Source organism: Rhinolophus hipposideros (assembly GCF_964194185.1).
Source record: "Rhinolophus hipposideros genome assembly, chromosome: 1".
In the NCBI taxonomy this organism is placed as follows: domain Eukaryota; kingdom Metazoa; phylum Chordata; class Mammalia; order Chiroptera; family Rhinolophidae; genus Rhinolophus; species Rhinolophus hipposideros.
Genome location: NC_138047.1, coordinates 68,989,345 through 69,011,721, shown reverse-complemented (window position 1 = coordinate 69,011,721; position 22,377 = coordinate 68,989,345). Strand labels below are relative to the sequence as shown.

The following is a 22,377-nucleotide window of genomic DNA, read 5'->3' as shown; positions in this document are numbered from 1 at the left end:
AGATTACTTTAGATATTTGTATCCTAATCTAAAATTGGAATGTTTAAAAAATAAGGTTACAAATTAATTCAACGTGGTATAGACCTGCTTTAAATAACTGTACATTTAGTGTCATAAGTAGTATCTGGAAATAAATAAAATAAATTTTTTGCTATTTTGAAAAACAGTACTCTACAATGCTTTATAAATACAAGATGATATTGGAATTTTAGAATTATAGAACGCTTGGTTTAGAGAGCGGACTCTATTTCAAACTGTAAACAAGAAACCTTTTCTCCTAAAGTCGAAATTACTTGCATACTTCTGATAAACTTTCAGAAATAGTTTCTCTTCTCTAAATAAAAGTAAACATTTTAAAAATTAACTTTTAAAACTAGCCTTTCATTTTTTCTGATTATAATAGTATTATATTCCCTTTGCAGAAATCTGGAAAATATAGGAAAACATAAAGGAGAAACTAACAATGCCAATAGCCCATAATCCCACTATCTTAAGATCAACAATCTAAACAACTACAAAGAGAATTTTAAATATGAAACATTTAAATATAAAACTATATAACTAATTTGGAGAAGATCATATTTTGTTTTCATTTTTCGTAAGTAGAAATAAGTTCTTATTGTGTGCAATATTCAAAGTTGTGCACATTTTCAAAGAAAGACATAAAGGGGACAAATCTAAATTTCAAAAATATTTACCATCAGATAAATAAGGGCATGTTTATATGAATAGTTGGTATAGGTTTAAGGTCTTAGTAAAAATGCTGCACATTTGAATATCCTCCCTTCAAGTACAGCATAATGAGAAACATGCTGTCACAATCATATGTTAATAGTCTCCATATTGTTGGGGGATGAAGATCAGTTGCCAAACAGCAAATTTCTGTCTTTAGCACAGTCGATATATTGCTGTTAGCATACAAATCAATTGTTTCCTCTCCTAGGAAGTGAAACAAATTGTGTTACTACTGTTGCTACATAATCACCTTTTTGTCAAGAAAGAAACCTTGGAGGAAGCAGTATCTAAATTAATAGCAGAAACTTAAAAAAGGGGGCAGTAGTTTACACAACTAAGCTATCCCAAAGTTTCTATTAAAAACAAATAAACAAATATGAATCTCTCATTTTCCACTCACTGCAAAACAGAAGAGCTTAATTAGGACTAAAGTCTTAATGGTTTCTGACCAGCTTTAGTGTGTCAGATGTCCTGGTCACAAAGGTAAACAAAATTACTGGGGGAAAAAAGACAGGAAGGAGGCAATGCAACCAGCAGTCACCGAAAGCCATGATTAAAATTTCAAGTATTCATCACAGATATCAACATAATATTCATTAGTGTAAATTAAGTGCCCACAAACAAATGAGTTGTGAAAGTTCTGTTAGCAAATTTGGTGAGATTATGTGCCCAGACTATTTGAGTTTTTATCATCGTTGTAATGTATAAAACCCAGTTCCTATTGAAGGAGAATGTATAATTCCCCAAAAGAATCAAGACAAGCCTGGGAGAATAAGAGAGATATGTAATTAAATGTTTTAACAGACTACCGAGAAATTCAGAGGTGAGAGTAAGCAGGTAATTTGAAGTTCAATGACGAACCCCTAGAATTATGGTTCAAATGACCTACCAAACCATGAAGGTCACTGTATAACAAATTAATCTGTTTTGAGTTTCCAACATACATGGACAAATGACATTGTGTGACCCTTCCTGCCACTGTCTGCCCATTCATGGAACCTTTTTGAAAGAAACCTTTGATGTCTGCCACTTGAAGTTCAGTTACAACAATGAGACCTTGCCAAAGCAGTACAAATATGAGCAAATGTTTCTCAATTCTGTGTATTCTAATATAGAACGCTTTGATGATTTTTACTAGGGTAGTGGGTCGGGCACATTAATCACCACTTGTGGTTGAAACTACAAATGCGGTTGTTCAATGGATGGTAAGTCCCTCCACATTGTGTAGGTGAATTTGAGATGGAATGGAGTTTCATTGGTGGTGGTGTGTGTTTGTCAGGGGTTGGAATGAAGCAGATTTCAGTGTGTCCCACTTTTAATGACTAGTAAAGTAGGAAGGAAACTGAACCTTACCTCCTCTGTGTTAGATACGGTCTTGAACTCTTAACCTAATCAGTTCTCTCTTTGTGGACAAGAGATGAATTACAGACTCTCTGCATTTCTTTATGAGCACATGCATGTCTGTAAACATTTCCTAAGAGTCTGTGTGCCAATAGCAGCTACGGTCCTCACAATAAGCCCTTTCCTCAAAAGCGGTTAAGGCATCCACACCAAACAAACAATCTGGATTTTGTAGTCCTTCCAGAACAGCTGTCAATTCTATTTATGCCAAAACTTGGAATTGAATTGTACTCTATCAGGCATTTTTGCCCCAAGTTGTAGCAGTTAGCATCATCTCATCCACCAGAAGAGACAGTTTTGTTCTCTCCAAGAGGAAGTGGAGGCTGCTTTCACTTCTGAGGGAGACAGGACTCCCTCAATCCAAGCAACATATAACTGGTCCAGAAAGGTCGAAGGGATTCTAAACATCACTGGATATGGCCATCATTTTCTTTCCTATGTGGTGATAGTAGATGGACTCTCTTTGAAGCAGAAACAATCCAGTCAAAAGGATATACTTTTCGAAAGTGCAGAGTTTCCCTACTCGTCAAGAAACTACTGGGGTCAGTAATTTAGAGTGTCTAACACACTGAATATTTTATAAAGTAGTAGATTCAATATCACATGACTTTATGATACAAAATGTTTTCTCCAAGACCAGAATAAAAGCTGATGGAGCTAAATTTATCATGATTGTATATTATATATAAAGGAGGGTGGAAGAAAAACAGCTGTTGCTTTCACAACATATTATCAATTACAGTATTGTCCAGATTGTATTCATTGCATAACCCTTCCAAGATACAAATTCATTGTTAGAAAATATGACAGACAGTACATAAGGATGGCAGATTTTCCAATAATGGGCTTAATTATACAGATTGGGTTAATGCAGGTTATGTTGACTACTAAATCCTCTGCTATTAGCTTCCCATCAAACTGTAGATGCTCCCAAGTCATGATTAAGAGGCTTGTAGAATTTTACAGTCAGAAAGGACATTAAATAAAGCAAAAAGGTTAATGTTCATACATTACTGTGATTGTCATGTATAATGCTCTGTAAGTCACACCCAAAATGAAATTACTTTTTCTACTTCATATAGCAATTGCTCATGAGAATAACAACTAGATTTTGCATTTCTGGTGTTGGCAAAATGTTGACATAGATTACTGTCCATTGGCAAATTGGCGTTATTTTAATCATCCCTCATTCCATAACCTAGAAACACAATTTCACTTAAACCTTACAACATCTTCAGAGATAGGTACTATTACTCACGTTTTACAGATAAAGAAATTAAGACTCACTATGTTTTAGTCCTAAAATCACACAGTCAATAAGTGCCAGAGTCAGAATTTCAGCCCAGGTGTGTCTGACAACAAAGACTATGCACTGTTTTTCCCCATTACAACATATTAAATCTAGCCTAGATGTTAGAAAATGATCTTGAACTACGAAAACCAATAATTTCTAATGAGCTTGTATTTTTGTGAGTCCTTCCATTTTTCTCAGAATAATCAATCTAACTATTTGCTTGGAATAATCAGTCTATATTTCCCCATCCTCTCGAACCCTTACAAAGAAATTACACATAATCTTACTTAATGACCATTAGAATGCTTGATTATATTTTTGGTGTCAAATGGCCAACTCTGCTAGGCATGATGATACAATGATGAAAAGGGTATAATCACATATTCACTTTCTAAAATGGCATGTCAACAATTAATTTATGAGCATATACTTAATTATTTTTTCACTTGAATAGAACAAATTTGTGGCTGTTACACTTGTAGATGCAGAGAGGGATACTTCAGATTCTTTTATGTCAGTATGCAAATGTATTTATTAGTTCATACATTAAATAGTGAATGGGCGTCTATTATATGCCATACATTGGGTCATATGGTGAAGAACATTCTTTTTTTTAAAAAAATAAATATATTGGAGTGACATTAGTTAGTGAAATTATATGGGTTTCAAGTGTACATTTCTATAAAACATCAGCTGTATATTGCATTATTTGTTCACCACCCAGAATCAGTTCTCCTTCAGTGACCGTATATTTGACTCCCTTTATCCTCTTCTACCTCCCCCCAGCACCTTACACTGTGGTAACTACTAAACAGACTATAAAAAAGCAAATTTACTATATTTCTGTGTATAATTATATGCACATATATGATATGAGTGTTTTATGCATAATTATGTATGCATATAATTTTTCATATAATTGTTCAATTTCATATAATTTTTCAATTGCAAAAAGGGCTATAAGAAAACATAAAGCAGGATAATATGAAAAGTAAATGCTATTTTAGATACCGCAGATTCACAATACAAGTACAATGTTAAAGAATACCAGTAAAATATTTAATCATTGGCCATTTGAAGGCAAGGTAGTTCTTTCCTCTTTCTAATTACAAGGCAGTAAAATATTTCAGTTCATAAAAAAATGTGCCAATGGCAATCAATCTGACACCTTTTGCAAAAACAGTACATTAGATTTTCCCAAGAATGCAAAACGGTAGGTTTTATATTTGTGAATTTAATGTTGGAGAACTTGAGTAAAAATTCTAAACCTATCTGAAACACAATTATACCTAGAAGCTAGAATATCTCTGCTGTACCATTTTATTTCATCAGCTTACATGAAAAAAAAAAAAAACAATTTTATGAAGATGCTAAGCATTTCTATGCAATTAAGACTGGTTGTGAAACCATTTTTTTCCTAGCCTTATTTTCCTGTTTGTGATAAAGTTCAAAGACATTAAGTTTAGGGTATTACATTTTAATGCTGGATCTCAGGCTTTATGATAAAAAGTGAGTAGCACTGGAGGAATGAAACAACACAAAGAAAACTTCAGACACATAAGCAAAAAACAAAAACAAAAAACAACAAAAAACACTGTTGTGTAAAATTCCTCTTCTAAGGAAAAACAAAAATTGATCCTTAAATTAAATATTTAATATTTACTTTTTGTATTTTCTAATAAACTTAGTTTTAGAGGACTGGATAGGATGCTACTACTTAAATTCTTCTTCTTGGTAGTTTTGTATTGTAATGAATAATCATATTTTTGGAGAAAGTTTTAGGATATAGAAAACCTTGATGATTTTGAATTTGGCTTTGACGTTCACCTGAATTTATCTTCAAGGATACACAGTATCCAACATCTTGAACATACAATTTCCTGGATGAAACACCACCTTGCATCAAAGTAAAAGAATATGTAAACAATATCAAAGCAGGAAAGCTCTTGTTTTGATTAGCATCAGTGAAAATTAAATAATCCTTTTTACATTATCACCAAACTCAGAAAAATGAAACCTCCACATATATAATGTGAAGACAGTGGGGCTATTTCAAAATGTGGGGCTTGGTCAATTTCACATTTCAAATCTTAAACAGACACAACCCTACTTAGTTTATGAGTGCTGACAGTATTCTTGCTCGAGGTGATAAGGCTGCAAGGCATTGTATACACTTAGCCACTGACAGCAGAATAAACACTGACAACTCCCCAGTTCATTGCCTGGAAAGCCATTCACTCTTTTTGAGACATGGAGCTACTGGGAATGAAACCTTAATTTTGGAAACATATGTAGTAAATATTGTAATTTTTTTGCATGTTAATGCTTTCTCCTTGACACGTATCTATCCTTGAAGACATTACATATGTGTTAATTCCCATATGAAGGTACTGTCCCATTTATAAATGGAGCTGGCAATCCACCAACTAATTCACAGTACTCTTAAAATTACTTGAGAGCTAGAGTTAGAGCTTCATAAATTCAGTAGTTAATTAAAACTGTATTTTGGTAGAAAAAAACATTTCAGTTATAAAACACTTAAATATTTAAAAATTAAAAATGCTGAAAATTCTTAAAAATAAGAATACAAAAAAAATTGAGTCTCAGCAATGTAAAAGGTGCTATAAAAGTAAGTACCAGAGGTGCTAAAAAAAGTATACACATGACTTGTATTCATCTTTTGTTATCAGTATATATTGAATATTACGATTTTAATACAGTTTTTTTTTTCCTTTCTTAAGTGTGTATACATTTTTGGCATCCTCTGTATTTATGCTCCCTTTTATACAACATCTGTACAATGTCCGTGCACTGCAGTGTTTTAATCCAAATGGGAGTTGGAACACAGAAACATAAACAAATACAAGGTTTCTTGACTATTACATAAGAATAAAGTAGACATAAGTTGAAGTGTATGCTTCATTGTCAACTCAATGGCGTAGATAACACATTACAAAATCTGAATTCAGAGCAGGGTGAGCAACTACAGTAATCTTAGAGCCATACTGAAGGCTAAACAAAGCCCACTTGGACAATCACAACCTAACTTTTTGAGTGACTGGACTCCCATTTACCATTTGAATCATGAATTTAGACGTCTCTCACCTCAAACACAACTTTTTGACTCTGATTTAATCCAAATCAATATCCAGGCCCTTTCTGACTTACTGAGGGCTTGATTCTCTTAGCCTTACTTTTTCCCTCTTGTTGAGAGTCCACCTGTCTTCATCACAATACCTGTCCAAGTTAGATTTCATGCTTCATCACTTCAGCTGTTCACCTATCAATGTCCTTATCCTCATGGCCTCATTGTACTGCTATCAAAAACAACAAAACAAAACTAAAATAATCTGATGAAATCCCAACCCTACATTCATTCAAACTCATTTTATCTGCTAAATGGTGCTGGACAAACGTATATAACCATGTAGATTAGTGCAACAATGAATTTTTGATCTCTTACCTCATATGAGCCAACAGACAGCCCGACTTGGCAATTCTTAATTTTTCCATGTTTCCCGATTAGCTCTCTCCTATTTGCCACAGCAGGTATTTCAAAACTTATTCACTGTCTTTAACCTATAACCTCATCTCTAATGTTTTCTGCTACACATTTCCTCTTAGCAGATAACCTCATCTCCCACATCTCCAGGAAAAGATAATATATTTCCTAACAGTTCCCGTAACTTCTTGCCATCATACAAGAAACCTTGGTTGCCTTTACACATTTCTTTCCTTACTCTCTCCCTTCATCACTTTGGAAAACTGTGTCCTCCAAAGCCTAATATTAAGCACTCTATCTAATTCTGGATCCAATCTTCTCTCTCCTGGACCTCTATAAATGATCACATTTCTTTCCTTTATCTTCTTTTCTTACTCTCTACTGGCTCTGTCTGTGAGCATCAAACATACTCTCAGGTCTCTTACATTCTCAAAGTTCTCCCCCTCAATTTCAAGAAGCCATTTAATGACCACTCTATTAGCCAAACAGGATAATGTGGTTATTTACCCTTATTTCTGCTACATATCACCTTAGTTTTGACTTTTTTTTTGGGGGGGGGAACCTAAAAATGTTCATGCAATTTTTTTTTCATTTTCAGGTGCACAAAACAATGTAATATTTAGACATTTATACCTCTCACAAACTGATAACCCCCCTCCCCCAATTTACTACTCCTCTAACATCGTATATAGCTGTTACAATTTCATTGACTCTATTCCCTATTCCTTTTTACTTTTCAACTTGTTATTTAAACATATGGCATTACCACTTAACTAAGATTTTTCTTATAAATGACAATTACTTGAAACATCTTTTGAGGCACCAGGAACAGTTGTGACTGTTTACTAACTCATTTAGTCTGTACCTACCTACGAGCTTAGTAACATGTAACTTAAACTTGGTTTTAAATAACATAAGAATTTGAACAGTCTGACATTGGCAGTCGCATTGCTAACCCATTTGCTCTACTGTCTCTCCTCAGTTACTAATGAAATTGAGTTCCTAAATTCAATAGATTCTCTTTAGTCTTTATATTACTGCTTTTTTGCTATATTGACAATCCCCCTCTACTTCTTAAAACTCTTTTTTCTTAGCTTCTATTAATATATGAAGACTGTAATTATCATCCTTATGCACACATACCTAATTATTGAATTGGGATACATGTTTTTGTAAAATTGGGAAGCTTTAGAATCATAAGGCTTTAGGAAAATTAATAAAGTTACATGGGATAGTTTACCCAAATATATTGGAAGGAAGAAGAAACCTGGTGTAAAATGGTCATGTGTAAACTTGGGGATAATCATTAGGAATAGAGTAGAAGAAAAAGGCAGGCGGGTTTTATAAGAAATTGCTAATACATAAAAAAAACAAAAATCTTTTGTTTGTGTTTGTATAGATCCAATCTGAGAATGATATCATTTCTGCATGCATACCTTAATGTATGCAGAAGTCCTTTTTTTCTTTTTTTCAAAATAGGGGATACTATTCACTAATATCGATTTTACAATTATGAGGTCAAAAAAAAGGTTTTCTAATATCATTCAGCAAGTATCAAGTAATAAAAACTCCAAACAAAGACACATTACTTTCTTCTATAAAACCATGAATATTTGCATTTTCTGTATATTCTGTTACATTTATAATAAACTTGCTTTATGATTCTACGTTAATTATGCTAATTATTTTGTTTCCATTTAATTTGCTATCATTGTAGCTAGTTTCTTATTACTAAACAAATAAAATCGAAGGCAGAGAATTTGACCTAAGATATTACAGATTTTCCCTAATAGTTTGAAATTCTCCATGAACTAATGGTCATCTTTGGTACTCTCTCTGTCCTTCCAGACTTAGGAATTTAGCACAGCATCAGATACTTAGCGTTAGTTTATCAGTCATCATAAATCCCAAGTTGACTAACCAAAGTTTTTGCCATCACAAAACATCACACATTTGAGTAAAATCCACACTTAGACACTCTGTACTGAAAATGCAGAAATATGAAAACAAAGACAATCTTAAAATAAGTCCAAGATTAAAAAGAGTGGTTTACTGGCAAAAATATGGGCAGAGACAGCCAAGTTCTCAACCACAATACTGAAGCCGGAGACAGTGCATTGATATAGTCAACATGCAGAAAGAATAAAACTAGCAATTTAAAATTTTATGTGTAGGGGAAACATAATTAAAGAAAGAAGATGAAATAAAGACATGTTCAGATAAACAGAAACTGAGAAATCTGGCCATAAGAAAACCATCAAGGAACATTTGAAAAGCTGTAATTTAGGCAGAAGAAAAGCAATTCTAGATACAAAAGTAGAAAGGAAAAAAGAGCAAGGAAAGTGGAAAATATGTGGGTAGATGTAAATAAATATGTATTGCACAAAACAGTAATGGTAATAGTTTTTGAATAAAAAAGAGAACATTAAAAACATGAAAAAACCTATAATTTGAGAGGTGGATACATTTAGTAAGTGGATTTAAAATAAAATGTCCTAAGTATGTTACCTATGAGGAAGCCAAGATATTGATTGACTTTAGATGTTGAAAAATTAAGTATGCATGCTGTAAATTCTCAAGGAACTATTAAATAACTAGAAACAGAATCTACAACTTGTACATTAGTAGAGGAGGATAGATGATAGTAAAAATATACATATACATATATACATATACATATACAAATATATACATATGCAATCCAAATGAAGGCAACAAAGGAGAGGAAAGGAACCTGGAATAGGCAGTTTAAATAGAATGTACAAAATGGAAGAATGTATAAGATGGTAGACTTAAATCTAAGTGCTTTAGTAAATGGATTTCATATAACTTTGTGAAATGCTCTACTTTTGGGGGCATAAATAGTCAAATTTGCATCAAATAACCAATTATACAATTTTTATAAAAATTATATGAGGGAACAAAAGGATACGGAAAAGTTGAAAGTAAAAGGACAGCAAAAAGAAATGTCATCCATCGAAATAGTAACAGAAATTTGTTTAGCTTCATTAATGGCAGACAAGATATTCATTAGGGAAGAAAGCATTATTAGAAGTCTTTATAATATTATTTTTAAAAGTGTTTTCCCAAGGAAACTATTTAAAAATGAAAATAAGTTCAGGTCTCAAAATATTTCAGATATTTCAAACATTAAATAAAGATATTATTAGCATTTTTATACTAAGATGTATATATGTATATACACATACAAATATATACATATACACACACATATATTTATAACTTTAAAATATCATAAAATAAAACCTATTTTTATTTATTATGAAAAAGTAGATCAGTAGTTTTTTTAAAAAGTTACTGCAAAGAAAATTCTAGATCCAGCTGGGCTTCATTAGGGCAATCTATTAAACATTCAAAGAAGAAATGTTTCCAAGTTTATGTAACTCAAAAGAATAGAAAAAGAAGAAACCATGTGAACTACATTTTTTTGAGGCCAACAAAACCTTAATATCAAAGTCCAACAGGGATTAAAACCAAACAAACAAGCAAACAAACCCAAAACTGAGGTCTCTTGACTTAGTTCAGTTCACCATTTCCTACTTAGTATTGCCTTTTTGACAAGTCACTGTAGACTGCCATTGTATAAATAATTCTCCCACGTTGGAATGGGGGAGAATTATTTATACAATGGCAGTCTACCGTGACTTATGGAAAAGGCAATACTGAGTAGGAAAAGGTGAACTGAAAGATTTGTCCTGGTTTGGGCTTTAACACAGTGTTAATAGAGAGACTAGAGATGGGACTTGCTGTAAGTGATGGTACCGAGTCTCACCCTGGGAAGAATTCACAGATGGCCAGGGGCCAGGTCAGCAGAGACTGTAGTTTCTTGACTTGTCAGATGGTGACTATTGAGATTCATGATCTTGTTACTTCCCAGATGTCTGCTAAGTAACTGAGAATTAGCAAGGCCCCTTTCCAACAATGATATTGTGGCATAATCAAGAGAACCTACTTTGACTTTGCATAAAAGGAAGCTCATTTCTCTACAGAAATAACCTCTTTGAGCATGATGGTTCAAGCCATGTTTCTCTAAATCCCCTCTAGTCAATACAGGTTCCACAAGCCCAACCATGGCAGAGGGACTTTAAATGAACTCCCTGAAAGTGTTTTAAAGGGATACCATAAATTAAAAAAATAAAATAAAATAAAATAAAATAAAATAAAAAGAAAAAGAAAATCCAACAGAGAAGAAAATTTCAGGTAAACTTGGTCATGAACATCAATGTGAAAATCTTAAGCAAAGTAGTAACAAGTCAAATGATTTTTACAGAAACAAAAAACTATATTTTTATATAAATATATTTTTTTATAAATATGAATATTAGGTTTATCCCAGGAATGTATGGAGTTTCCTTAATCTTATCAAAGTTAATAAAATGAAAAACATCATATATTATATTTGCTAATATAATGTTGACATCTTTTACTCTAAGCAGGCTTATTATTAAATATTAATTTCATTCAACATTGTCCTAGAGGCCTTAGTCAGTACACAGGCGAGAAGAAATAAGAGGTGTAAAAATTCGAAAGGAAGAGACAAATCATTAATTCTAGATAATAATGATAATACGCAGAGGATTCACCAGAATCTAAAGATAAGTTATCAGAATTAAAGAGTTGAGCAAGAAAGCTGGATATAGAAATCTATGTAAAATACCAATGTCATTCCCAAATATCAACAACAAACAGAAAATGGAATTTTAAAAGATACTATATGATATTTATATAATATAACGCCATTAGCAGTATAAGTTAAAAAAAATAAAGTAAAAAAAGTGACGCATGACAATAAGGGTGTATCTAAAGGATATGCTGAGACAAAGAAGACACAAATGAGAATATACTACATTATCCATTTATCTGAACATCCAGACCAGGCAAAACTATCTGTGTTGCTAAGAGTAGAAATAGGAGTGATGGGACTTTCCGAGTGATGGAAATGTTCCATAATTTGATCTGGGTTGTGGTCACATTGGTGAATGCAATCACTGAAAGCCCTTGTAGAAGTAAAATTTGTGCTTTTTACTGTACTTAAATCTCAGTAAAAACAAATAGTCAAGATGCTACATTAAAGAGTGAAATTGTATCCTTTTCTTTTCCCATATATTAAAAAAAAAATTCCAAGTAGACAAAAGTAGAACTATAAAGCCTTTGACATATCATTGAGAATAATATCTTTATGACTCTAGCAATAGGGAATGATTTTTTTTTTGAAATTGACTAAAGGTCAATCATCATAAGGAAGAAAATTCATAATTCTACTTCATTTAAACATGCTATGAATAAAATGTAAATAAAAACCCGGAGGGAAACTATTTACAACATATTAAATAACAAGATACTAACATTCAAAGATATAACTCCTAAAATTAATTATAAAAACAAAAGACAACTGAATAAAAAAGGGCCAAAAGACTTGAATGGGCAATTAACCTAAAAAGGAATCTGAAGATAGCTGAAAAAATATAAAAAAACAATCCCAGAACTTTTTTATAACCAGGGAAATGCAAATTGAAACCATTAGGATATATCATTATATATGCAATAACTTAATAAAAACTTAAAAGTGTGACTAAACCAAGATTTCGTGAGAACATGGGGCAACGAGAACTTACTGTTTTGCTTATAGTATGTAAATTGGTAAATATCTATGAAAATGACTTTAAGGTTAGCCAGTAAAAAGAAAGATACATTTTCTTGTATTCAGCAATTCTACTCTTAGTTACAGAGCCTACAGATATATGCACAACTACAAGAGTATATATCCAAGACATATTTCCAAGAATATTCAAAACGGTTTTGTTTATAATAGCCTAAAAATGGAAGTAGACCACAGTAGATTGGGACAATTCATAGACTAGAAGATGATACAGAAACATAAATGAATAAATTACAACTGCCTGTATCAAGAATGAATAACACAAACAGAATGTTGAACAAGCAAGAAAAAAGAACATATGCCATATTAAGACTGTGCATAAGTTAAAATATTGGTAGACTATTAAATTATATTAATTAAGGATGTGCATACAGGTGATAAAATTATATTTAAAACTGAAAAGAAATGAGTATCATAAAATTCAGACTGTTATACTACTCAGAAGGGAAGTCGGGGATATAATCAGGGAGAATATATGGAGATGTTTAGAATGCTTGATATGTTCTATTTCTTGGTACTAGATATAGTAGTGGTTGTTTCCTTTAAAATAATTCACTAAACGATCCTTGTGTTTTATGAAGTTTTCTGTATATTTGCTATGCTTCACTATAAACAATAATTAAAAACACATTAAGATATTTTCAACTCTTCTATCGTGAATTTACTGATGTTTTTATTGATGATTTGAGAAACTCCTAACTTAATTTTCTCTAAGTTTCTCTGCATCCTACATCTCAACTTCAGAAAGGAACACCTACTGAAGAACCTCTTACTCTCTCTGCAGCAACTTTACAGTTAGAAATGTATTGTTATGAACTATATATGCATATTCAATTACATTAAGTTGTTACCCACTAAAAATATATAACAATGGCAAATTCAAACTATAGGGAACCGATTTCTTCAGTGGCTTTCATATTTCTCCTTGAGAAAGTATTTATTGTTCCAGCATTTCCTGAAACATCCTTTATTGCACTCAGTTTTTTCTCACATTCAATCTGTAATATATAACAAGAGCTCATTTCCTGCAAACCATTTTCTACTTATGCGTGACACATATAGAAGTTGAAATACTGTAATGTCACATTTTATAGTAGACTTTCCCTCTTACTGTATGAAATTTCTCTAAGCTCTTATTCTGATTTTGTGCATGTTACATGTTAAAAACCAAGCAGCTATGCATTGTATAAATATGAAATTCACTACTTTATAAAGATTATAATTATAATGAATGAAAGATTTTGTTAGTTCCCTAGGCAACCATCAGATTACCTTTCTTCCTTTAAATTATACTAAGGCATAAATAGAATTTATTGATTAATACTTCTGGTAAGTACTTAAGGTCATTTAAATGCCTAATTTTCCCCCATCCTTTCTCTTTCAAACTATTTACAATAGGGTCTTTAATGTATACTGTAATCATATTGTATGAAGAAAATCAAACAAAACCATAGTTACTATAGAAAAAAGCATATTTATCAATGTTTCTGGTCTTACTTTGCGAACACCTCGGCCAAGCTCTTCTCCATAGTTGGTTCCAAGGATTTCAAAGTGGACATTGGGATTGCCTCCGTTTTCTCCAAATTCTAGCTCTCCAGTCAACCCACTAACTCCACCCTGAATGAGAGAAAAGATAGTGATGTTAGATTTCAGAAGTTAAATTATAATAAGAATAATAATGCATAAAAAAAGTTGTAGGAATACTATTACCATTTATAAAATAAATATTGTAAGCATGCAATGATTAATAGGCTATTTTTTTAATAAGTGCACAGCATAAATAGGAGAGCTATTGAAAGTAACCTTGAGAATCACTTAATCCAATCTTATCCTCCTTACAGATGAGGAAATTTAGATCCAAAGAGTAAAATGAGTAAAATGACTACATAAACTGACACCATATTAGAGCTGATACTAAATTCCAGGCCACCATACCTTCTGACATATACAGATCCATCAGTCAGAAAATAAGATGCTTCTGGGGAACATAAAATCTACTCTGGAGACAAGTTTTGACAATATTTTTTCTCCAGAACCATACCATTCTAATTTGATTTAAAATCATATCTGGGATTCTTAAACGCCATGTTTCTAACTCACTAGATGTATATTCGTCCTCCTTCTTTAAATATTTTTTCCAAATTAAAAAAAAAAAGAAAGCTAAATTAGGCTTGAAATCTGTTTTGCTCTTAAACAGTAGAGCTGGCTGTTGAGATTCACTGGGAATTTCCAAGCTTCATCTCTCATTCATCATGACAGATGTTCATTTCCCCAACAGATGGCAATGTAGGTCATACTTCTCTGTTTCTCGTTTACCATTCTTTTCTCAGTTTATTGGTCCTCACGTTATTTAGGATTTTATAAGTAAAAATCATATTCTGAATCACTTCTATACCATAGTGTTTGTAACTTTGAATTTTGGCCCGATAATCCCATTTATTTGGACAAGTTATCTCAGTTTGTAAACTGCTTTCGATATCACCTCTATGATGTTGATACCTAAATATACAGACAGTCCGTGACTTATGATGGTTTGGCTTATGATTTTTCAACTTTACGATGGTGTAAAAGTGATATGCATTTGGTAGAAATGCACTTCAGATTTTGGATTTTGAGGTTTTTTCGCCCCTGGGCTAGCAATATGTGGTTTGATACTCTCTTTCGAAGCTGGGCAGTGGCAAGCAAGCTCAGCACCCAGTCAGCCATGCGATCACAAGGGTAAACAACTGATACTCAACAGCGTACTGGGGTGCCAGTGTTTTATGGATATTGTGTTCTGAGAGTGATTAAAATAAACTAGGTTAAACTATGATGGTTGGTGGTTAGGCGTATTAAATTCACTGTTGACTAATGATATTTTCAACTTACAATGGGTTTTTTGAGACATAGCTTCTTCATAAATTGAAGATCATCTGTGTCTCATTTGCCATAGTCTCTAACTCAATTTCTAGTCTTTTTTTGGCAGGTATCACGTTGTCTTCTATATCTCCTACTACATCTATGTCTTGTAGACCATCGATTGACACTAAGTTTATAACAGGCATTCAATGAAACTATTGCTTAGTCATTACTTTCAATATTTATTTTATCTACTTCATTTCTGCAATAGTTATAATCAAGAAAACTGATCCTCCATAATTATTTCCTAATATGCCAGCTTTTCTTTTATTATCGAGTTTCATTAATAAAAGTATGGTTGAATTTGGTATGTCTATGCTCTTCTCATATATGACTTAGTAGTCAATAGCATGGACTTGGAGTCAGACTTCCTGCATTTGGTCAATGGCATCAGAATCTACTGGTTGTGTAAACCTGTGATTTAATTTCTCTATGCCGCAATTTCTCCATCTGCTAAACGGCATTATTATAAAATAATGGTACCTATCTCTGAAGATTATGAGTCTTATAATACATGTAGAGAATATATAAAAGTGCTTGATAAATTGTGGGAGTTTAATTACTATCATTGTCATCATCATCTTCTACATGATTCTTTTCATTCTCTGATTTTGGAGGCTTTCTAGTTCTGCTGGAAGTTGTAGGCATGTGCCTGTTTTGTTTGTATGTTTTTTAACTAATGTTTATTGGGGTGGAAAAAAATCATCGAAATTTCATGAATATTTACAGGGCATTGTAAAATGTTTTTGCAAATTTTGACTCAATTACATTTCATGGATTGGTATTTGGGGAGAAAAGAGTTAAAGCAACTGGTCTAGGATCTATTCACTTGTTTTACTGGTGTGTGTGTGTGTGTGTGTGTGTGTAGAGCAGCATAGGGAGAAGGGAAAAAGAAAGTAGGTAAGTCTGATGTTTTTGTCAACTGGAACTCCAGTTAAAGAGACTAGTAATACTTACTACAAAAAAGTGTTCTTATTTTAAAAAGTCCTTAGCAGGATGTCCCGGGCTAAACTACGATTATTGTAGTAAATAAACTCAGGATCTATGAATTAATTGCTTATGGCTCTTTGGAAAATGTCCCGAAGCTTTTCACTTTCTAGGGTAAAACTCGAAATGTTTCATAATGTAAATGCTCCCTGCTGTGCAAGCAAAACCTATAAAACCTTCCTTGGAGACATAATGTGCTTGTCCAATATAAGAAGAAACAACTTGGAGAGCCATTTAAAATTGTCCCATAATCTCTCTCCCTTGTGCTTTTTGATTGCCTGTATGTTTGATAGGGATAAATTATTCAGTTCTTGCAAGTCAATTTGATCCTGTATGTTCACTCAGTACTAATATTTCAAAGAATTCAATTATCACTTAAAATTTTAAAGATTGGGGTAAGCACAGTAGATCTTATCATTAATATCTCCAAATGGCAAATACTGTAGGAATGTGACTGACACATATAGCTAATATTATTACATATAAATTCAAACCACTGGTATTCAGTAATCTTTTCATAAGAGCATATCTTGTCCTCTACCACACATCTACCTCAGTAATGTCTCCTAATTATATCAGAACCTTAATTTCTGTTGTAGTGCTTTATTTCTAGGAAAAAGAGAAAAGATATTATATATCAGTATTATTGCTTCATTATAAAAATAGTATATTCCTATAATTTTAAAACTTTTGAACACTGGACTGCCTGGCACTATATTATTATTATTCACAGTCAACCCTTATATGGCCAACCCATCCAGTGTCTTTATCCCTAGCTTGCATCTGGCACAGAGCAACTCAGTCCACTTATATTACACAGGTAAAAAAAAATCATAAATCAGAGGATTTGCATTTAGTGTAATGCAGCCTCCACTTACCTTGTTCACCTTTTTGACTTTGTAATTTATCTTCTTTATGTGATATTCTTATGAGCTGTTATTAGCATGTGTAATCAGTAAAACCTTCCCTCATGAAAATATAAGGGCTGCTTGAGAGGTCAGTATTTCAAGCAAATAAACTCTTTAACTAAAATGCCTTGTTATCTGACCCATGCCTCACCTCTTTGATTTTTGATTGACAAAGAATGAATATTCCCATGCTTTTGACTTTTCTTTTTTTCAATCCTCAGATCAACCTTGAAAACAGAGCCTTGGTAAAAATGAAATGAATGTGTGCTGGCCAGTTAGTAATGAGCAGTCACTGTCTTTGTGTATGCCCAGTTTTTTTTTGTGTGTGTTTTTTTTTTTTTTTTGTGTGTGTGTGTGTGTGTGTTTATCTTTTGGTGATATAGCAGATTCTAAACAAAATAAGCTAATGGGATATTGACGATATGAATAACTCATACAAATAATTTCTAAATGTCCTATAAAGTGACAGTAAAAATTGCTGCCAGAGCAAACCTTGTTTAAAATACCAAGTAAAATAATTTGGATTCCATCCTACTCACTCTAAATAGAAATGCTAGTGGGCATCCAATACAGAAAGCAGAAGAGAAGGAAAGTAGAAGAATAGAATCAGAGGTTTGGAATAATTTACCACTGGAAAATCGGTTTTTGAAAAGGAAGAAAACTGTTGTTCCCTTATGAATAGGATAAGTTGGAAAAATGAAGAAAAAATATTAAGAAAATACTTCATTCTGTTTATGAGGCAGAAGAATATTTTTCTATGCTTGAATCTGCAAAATAACTTAGAGATTCTTTTGGAAGGTCATATGGAACATAAGATTTATATGACACTCATGTAATTTCCTTATACATATTCCTAGATTCCTTGTAACCGGCAGACATCCTTAGTAACCAAAGACACCCTGTTAAATAAACATGAGCCCAGCAAGGCAGTGAACACACTGGGAAGAACCAGACTCAGTGGCGTGTCCTGATGCCTTCATGTTTCATAAGTTAATTTCAGAGAGAAAAATCCCTGCCAGAAGGAAAACTCTATGAATCTATCTAGAAAAGAAATGTAATGGGTGGATAAATGCTTGGATACAAGATGCAGCAAAACAAAAACTAAAAACAAAAAAACAATTATTGTGAAATATCTAGGAAAATTTGAGTTGCCATGTGTATACATGTGCATATAGAGATATACACCTCTATAGTGACATAAATACACATAAACTAACATAGTCATTCATCATAGAAACTTGAAGCAAACTGAGAAGTAAATATGAGGCTACTAGCATTCTGATCATGCTCTCTACACTTTAGAGAAGAAGAAACTGAAGCTGAGACAACTAGTTACTTGAGGAACCTGAACTAAAACCTTCCTGTGCCTCACACTTTTTCCTCTCGGCTATGTCAACTGTGTGTTCAACATAAACGTACATCATTGGGGATTCTTTAAAAAAAATGGATGTTGAACTAAATTAATTTACACAATACCGTTTACCCTCTTTAGGATTCAAATGCCCTGAAGTTGGAGTATACACTGATGAGTCCACAAGAGGACTATTCCAAGGGCACAGACTGCTTTTCTAAAAGCTCTGTAGCAACAAGTTTATTTGCACACATTTTGTAAGAAGTGTGTCTTATATTCCCAATCAATACCGTTTCTGGTATGGCAGATTATTTTCCTAAATTTTCTCTCTCCGTAAGATGTACACATTCTAAAAGGCACATAGTGCTTTACACAAAAAGCAAAATAATATGTTTCCATTCCTCAATTACACAAATTTTAAAATAATAGCAAAACCCCCAACTTTCTGGAGTTATGCCTGTCCAAGACAGAAACCTAGAATGACCATTTCCTTCTTCTTCTTCTTTACACATTCATTTCAAATCACTGCATCTTATTTCAATCACCTAAGTATCTCTCAAAGACATCTACTTCCATCCATTTCCATAACCCACAATATTCCCTAAGCGTCCTTTGAATTGGAACATCAGTCTCTTAATTGATGTTTTCTCTTTGAATCTGTCCTGGTCCAATGACCGCTGCAGAATGAATTCTCCACTTGGGAGCCACGGAGTAATCAGATTTTATCACTCCCTGTTTAAAATACGTCAGTGGCTTAACCTTACCCCTCAAAAAAAGTTTAAAAAATTTTAACATGGTTTAAACCCTTCATTATATTTTTCCCTGCCTACCTGTTTTAGCCAAAGGGGGACAATGGCCCGATTCTTTCTCTATTCTAGTCACCCTGGTTTTATTTCAGATGCTTAATGTGCCAATAGCTCTGTTTCCTGCAAGCTTGTTAACATTCCATTACTCTGCACAAAACATTCTTCCCTCCCCATGTCTGGAATACTCTCCTTCTTTTCTTGGCTAATGCCTACTCATCATAAATGTTCTGACTTATCTGTCACTCTTATGCCTAAATAGGTTCTCCAGCCACATATTTCCAGAACAGTTGGTGTTTCCCCTTCTGCAGAACATTCACACTTGTAATTATTTTTGATAATTCTAATTTGCTTCCTTATTCTGTGATCTCACAGCATATGGTAGTATTCAGTAAAATATTTGTTGAATGAATACATTCCCATATAAGAATTAGAGTAATTTCAATTCTTTTTTTTTTCATGTCAAAGAGTACTCTTTTAGATATCAACATGTATCAAGATATCTCTTTTAGATATAATGTATTGACATGTTTCAATGTGAGAAAATGTATTAGTACTAAAAGACTTGAGACACTGCCACAAATGTTGACATATTCTATGTTTCACATTTGGTATTAAAAATAATTACCACAAAAGCTTTAGCACAAATTAATCAATTAAACCAGTGCAGAAGTATTTGATTTAAGACTCTATCAAATCTTGATTGGCTTACTTGTATGGAATACATAGAAAATATTACTGCTTTTATATGTTATCGCACATTTTGAGTGTAATTATTTTTTACTATTTTTTTAAAAATTATTAAACAAAAGAGGTAAGCATATTCTTTCTAAAACTCAGCTCTGATTTTGTCATGCCTTTATTTAAAATTTCTTTACGATCTTCCATTTACCTAGGAATTAATTCCTTTCCTCAATCTCTTCCCAGTCTGCACGATTCTCACCATGTGTTCTGTACATTCTAGTGAATTAATCCACCTTGGTCATTGCCCACATGATTTATTTTAATAGATATGTCAACTAGAGTACTCCCACCGCCTGAAATATCTTCTAATCCTTAGCATTACATGTCTCAAACCAGTTAACTTTCAAGTTTGCATTAAAATGCTATCAGTTTCAGGCAGTTTTCTAATCTATTTTCTCTATTTTGGGTCAGATTTCCCAGGAAACAGCTCTCAACTGGAGATTTGCTCCTGTGCAGGAGGGTTACTTAGTGTGCTCCTGAGAAAATACCTATAAGAGAGTGAGAGAAGAGGGACTGGGCAGAGAAAGAGGTGAAACCACAATGCCAGTACAGCACCTCAGGTGATCCCATCAGCCAATATGTGGTTACAATAACTCCTCTGAGTTACCCCAATGCAGGCAAGGGACTCAAACCTTTCTAGTTCTGCAGTGACAAATCACTGGGCACATGCTCTTCCACAAAGCATGTGGAGCAGCTCCCTTCTGCCCAGTGCAGTACCTGGACAGAGGCTCAACTGTGTGCCCTCACCAGCAGGGCCTCAGACAGGAAACAGGATCTGAGTGGGTGCCATAGCACACTGTACTACACTTTTTCCTAAAATTCCATAGAACCCTATTTCTACCACATTTGAGGACTTTTGTTGTCTCTCACCTATAGTTTTTGTATGCATAGACAATGTTTACTACTAGGCTCCAAATCCCTTTTTGGGTTATCACATAAAAGAGTTTGAATAATGCAATCCACAGTCTAGGCATTTGATAAATATCTATTAAAAGAGTGATGAATACATGAATGAACAAAGTGTACCTTTGGAAACGGTTACGATATTAACAGTAAGAAAAAATAGAAAATAATTGCCATTTAATCATAGAACAAGTCTGTAAATAAAAATAGGCTACCTGCGTTACATGGGATGTAATGCTATTCCTCTGTCTTTAAGAAAGACAGATCTGCACAGATTAAACTGATTTCTAAATATCCCATGAAATAATTTTCAAATTGTGGTTCTGAAAACCGATTGTGGTGAGAACAATGAAGAGCCTCTCTTACTGTCTTACAGAGCAGTTCAGCTTTTATTTGTTTTACTTATTTAGTTAAAAAGATTTAAATGTGGGTGGATTGATCCAGATGGCAGAGTAGGTAAATGTAGTTCTTACCTCCTCTCAAGACCATATCAAAATTACAACTAAACTACAAAATAACCATCACCGAGAATTGCCTGAAGGCTCCCGAGCCGAAGACCTACAACTACGAACATACAGAAGAAGCTACCGGGAGACTTGTAAGAGGTGTAGAGATGCAGAGTGGGCTGGCCCCAAACTCACATGTGAGCATTAAAAATCAGGAAGGATATCTCAGCTGCAGAGGTCCCCCCAAAAGGAGCGAGTATCCCAGCACCACATAGACTTCCCAGCCCAGGATTTCAGTGTCATGGAGAGAAGTCCCCATAACTTCTAGCTGTGAAATCCAGTGGAGATAGAGGTTAAGTGAGCTGAAGGATAGCTATAGTCCTAGACATTCCTCTTACAGGGGCCTCACAGGGACTTACTTGCTGATGGGCTCACTTGCTCTGAGCTCCAGCACTGGGGCAGCAGCTTGAAAGGTGTCAGGGACATACAGGGAGAAACTGAGTTGTCTGGCTGCAGTATGAGGGCTGGAAGGGCAGCTTCCTTCCCAGAAGAAGGAAGAGAAGCCATTTTGTCTTTGTTGAGCCTTTTCTCTCCCTCCCTATGTGCAGATGCAGGCAGATGCCATATCTGAGTCTCCATCAAACAGGCTATCACCTTTTGTCAGCCCCGCCCTAGTGATTCCCTCACACCCCACCCCACCCAACTTTCAGGCACACCCAAGATAC

At 33.6% G+C, this 22,377-nt stretch overlaps 1 protein-coding gene across 2 annotated transcripts in view; it reads right to left on the bottom strand.

The window, feature by feature from the left end:
* GRID2 (glutamate ionotropic receptor delta type subunit 2) overlaps positions 1-22,377 on the bottom strand; it is a 1,327,346-nt gene that overhangs the window by 484,597 nt on the left and 820,372 nt on the right. For both annotated transcript variants that reach the window (XM_081037560.1, XM_081037561.1), the window contains one exon: positions 14,110-14,229. In XM_081037560.1, coding sequence (XP_080893686.1) covers positions 14,110-14,229 — 120 coding nt within the window. The remainder of the gene's footprint in view (positions 1-14,109; positions 14,230-22,377) is intronic.